At 69.8% G+C, this 3281-nt stretch overlaps 2 protein-coding genes across 2 annotated transcripts in view; both read right to left on the bottom strand.

Annotated features, from left to right (window-relative positions):
- The window catches only part of MNEG_2716 (hypothetical protein), a gene marked incomplete at both ends in the record, with an annotated part of 3628 nt that extends 3029 nt beyond the window's left edge, over positions 1-599 (bottom strand). The window contains one exon of the mRNA XM_014048815.1: positions 52-599. Coding sequence (XP_013904269.1) covers positions 52-599 — 548 coding nt within the window. The remainder of the gene's footprint in view (positions 1-51) is intronic.
- A 319-nt stretch (positions 600-918) lies between these two features.
- MNEG_2715 (hypothetical protein) lies at positions 919-3073 on the bottom strand (the record flags this gene model as incomplete). Its single annotated transcript, XM_014048814.1, has 6 exons — positions 919-1154; positions 1299-1413; positions 1633-1851; positions 2121-2354; positions 2589-2870; positions 3068-3073. The coding sequence occupies 6 exons, from the start codon at positions 3071-3073 to the stop codon at positions 919-921; spliced, it is 1092 nt and encodes a 363-aa protein (XP_013904268.1).
- Between the last annotated feature and the right edge of the window lie 208 nt (positions 3074-3281).

The raw sequence follows: 3281 nt of genomic DNA, 5'->3' as shown, positions 1-3281 counted from the left end.
CCGCCGCCACGCAGGCCGCTCCCTGCCGTGGGCGCGCCCGCGCCTGTGCACCAGCCAAACTCAGAGCACGCGCGGTCGCCGTCGCACTCGCAGGGGCCGGCGCAGCGGCTGGGGCCCAGTGTGTTCTGCACCTCGTCCACCTTGTGGCCGGGGCCCTTCCTGCAAGACACCCACGACGCGTTGCCGCCGCCGCCGCTGCCGCCGCCGCTGCCGCTGCCGCTGCTGCTGCTGCCACTGCGGCTGCCGCTGCCGCTGCCGCTGCTGCTGCTGCTGCTGCTGCTGCTGCTGCTGCTGCTGCTGCTGCTGCTGCTGCTGCTGCTGCTACTGCTGCTGCTGCCGGGGGCGACGAAGCTGACGTCATCGTCGCCGTCATCGCCCCAGTGCACCTGCAATCCCATGACCTTATCGTCCTTCGGCCCCGCCGCCCGGTTGCCGCCTATGTAGAAAGTGAACGCCGCGACGTGCGACGCGCCCGGCGGCGGGGCCACTTCGTGCGCGCCCGCGCCGCCGCGGACACTGCCGCCGATGCGCGTGGGGCCGTCGCGGAGGTTCGTCCAGAATGTGAGCGAGTCGATCCACCAGCCTGAGCGCACGACCATCTTTGTTATGCGCTCTGTTGGCTGGAGGTTGATACACTCCCGGACCAGGGGCTCGATTAGGTATATACCATACCTTTGGGGATGGGGGGGGGCGGGCGGCTGGCCGTCAGGGGCTTGAGGGAGGGTTGTGCAAGGTGCGCTTGGGGCATGCGGAGGACTGGCAGTCACAAAGCGGACTGCTGCAACACACGGCCGTGAGAACTGCGGGGCGCCGCGCCTGGCCCGTGATTCAGGCGGGGCGCTTCGACTGCAGAGGGGCCCCGCCGTTCGGCCCTGCTCCGGCGGCCAGGCGGGAGAAAAATGGAGTGCGCCCCTGCGCTCACAGCTGGCTGGTCGCGTTCCCGTACTGCACAGAGATGACGGGGCTCCACCAGCCGCCCGTCCAGGCGCATATCGACGTCGGCGGGCCGTACTTCAGAAAAGCGGCCCGGCCGTCGTAGATCGCGGTCGTCACGTGGTCTGCCCTGGTGGACGCGATCTCGGGGGTCGTGCCAAACGGGCCGGCCGGGGCGCCGACGACCGCGCGGGCGCGGCCAGTCGGCTGCCGGGCGTCGCCTGCGGGGCGTGGGAGCAGAGTATGTGGACGGGTGCGGCGGCTGCAGCGCTCTGTCCTAGCTGCAACCGCGTTTTGATGGCTGCTGCAACCTGCTGCGAGCAAGGTGATTGGCGGCCCGTTCCCCCCAAGGCCGCGGAGCGCACCCGGCTCAGCCTGCGCGCCGCAGACAAGCACCCGCCGCCCCCTCAGGGGCGCCTGCGGGTCTGCGGCGGGGTACATGCGTGTGAAGTTGGCGGTGAAGCCCAACATGTCCTCCACCTGTCGATTTGAAAATTGAAAGCCATGGCAGACCGGCAAGGCAATTTCGATGGGGGTGGAAAGCTGTCCCTGCAGTGACAGTGAGTCGGCGACACATGACTCGTGGGGCGGCAAGCTTCGTTGTTGCACCGGCTCCGCATGTCAATGGCGTGAGCAGCTCTTGTGCACAGCGCGCGGGGTATTCCACCAGCCAATGGCAGCACGAGGACTTCCTAAAACATCAATGGCGGAGGTCTGCGCCCCCGGGCTCGCCTTGAACTCGTAGCCAACATCCGCCAGCCACTCGCCCGCGAGGCGCGCAGTGTACCAGCCGCAGCCGCCCCAGGCCTCGTGCCTCTCCAGCCGCGGCGCCGGCGGCTGCTGCTTAGGCGTCCAGGTGAGGCCAAAGGTGTCACCAGGCGACAGCATCCCCAGGTTGAAGGCAGCGGAATAGCCGATCTGCAGCAGCGTGGAGAAGTTTGCCAAACCCTCAAATGAGGAATTTCCCCGTTGGCCATGAATTCAGTATCTACATCTGTACCCATGACTGGCACGTATTGAGTCGAGCGAGAGCAGGCGACCGCCCGGCGCTGGGGCCATGGGCGTGGGCGCACCTCAGCAGCCCGCGGGCGGACGGACGGGCGCTGGGGAGACGAAGAGGCAGCGCCCCCCGCCGCCCAACCCCCAATCCCAGCGCCGCCAGCGGCAGCGCGGGCCCCCCAGCGCACCCTGAAATAGCCGCCGTCGCCCCAGTCCACGCCCCAGCTGTTGCGCACGCGCCACCAGCCCTCGCCATTGTCGTAGCCCACGATCACCACGGCGTGCTGCTCCACCTTGCCGCGCGCCGGCGGCGCGTCGGCCAGCACGCCGCGCGGTGTGGCGTTGAAGAAGGCCGTGAACTCCGGGGTCAGGTCTACCCGCGTGATGACGCCGCCGTGGTTGCGCAGGTGGCGCTGCACCTCCTGAGGCAAGGGGCCACACGGCGCCATCACAGCGTCATGGTTGCGAGGGGGGCGGCAGGGCGGGGGAGAGGGGGTCGGCGTGGAGCGGCGGTGGAGGGCAGCAATCAGCACGCTCAAGGGGCAGCGCCGTAGGAGCTGTGAAGACTGCATTCACTTGCTGCGCCGGATTTGCCTAAGAATGCGAGCGCTCGCGGGCGATTTGCAATCCAGTGCGAGTCAGACTCGCCTCCTCACCCACTGCTCCAACAGATCAAAGAAAGCGAAGCTGCCATCTGAGTACGCCGGCCGCCGGCCGCCGCAGCCCTGCCCGCCACCCCGCGGCACGCACGCGGCGCGCGCGCCGCCGGCGGGCCCCGCGAGCGGGTCGTAGGGCAGGCACCGCTCGGGCGGCAGGCCGTCGCCGCCGGGGCGGTTGTTGGACGCCGCGAGCCGCGCGAGCGCCGCGCCGAGCCAGGTGCCGCTGCGGCAGCTGCCGCCGGCTTGGTCGGGGCTGTCAAAGTTGCACCAGTGGAGAGCCTGCAGGGGGCAAGAGAGGGGGGGGTTGTCGGAAAAGGCCTGCCGCGTATTGGTGGCAAGGTCACAGGATGGGGAGTCACCCTGCGCTTCCAGCAGCAGCATCCCAGCGCCGCCGATTCTTCACACACCACAGCAGGTCAGCAGTCCGGCCGTTGCGCCTGCCACGCCCCGCAAACTCACGTCGAGCTCGCACACACCTGCATGCTGATAGATTCCTCGAGCACCGCGTCCCGTCGCAGTGCATACGCGACGGCGCTGGGTTGGGGGCAGGTCGGTCGGCCGCGGCGGGGGTGGGGGGGAGCGGGTCGGCGGGACGGGGCGCACTCGCGCGGCCGGCCCCGCGAGCGCACACCCAGCACAGCTGGCAGCTGCTGCCTGCAGCGCCCCCGGCTGCGGGCGGGAGCGGCCAAA

The sequence above is a fragment of the Monoraphidium neglectum genome (assembly GCF_000611645.1).
Source record: "Monoraphidium neglectum strain SAG 48.87 unplaced genomic scaffold scaffold00316, whole genome shotgun sequence".
NCBI lineage: Eukaryota > Viridiplantae > Chlorophyta > Chlorophyceae > Sphaeropleales > Selenastraceae > Monoraphidium > Monoraphidium neglectum.
The sequence above is the reverse complement of the archived record's forward strand: the minus strand, read 5'-3'. Positions and strand labels throughout refer to the sequence as shown.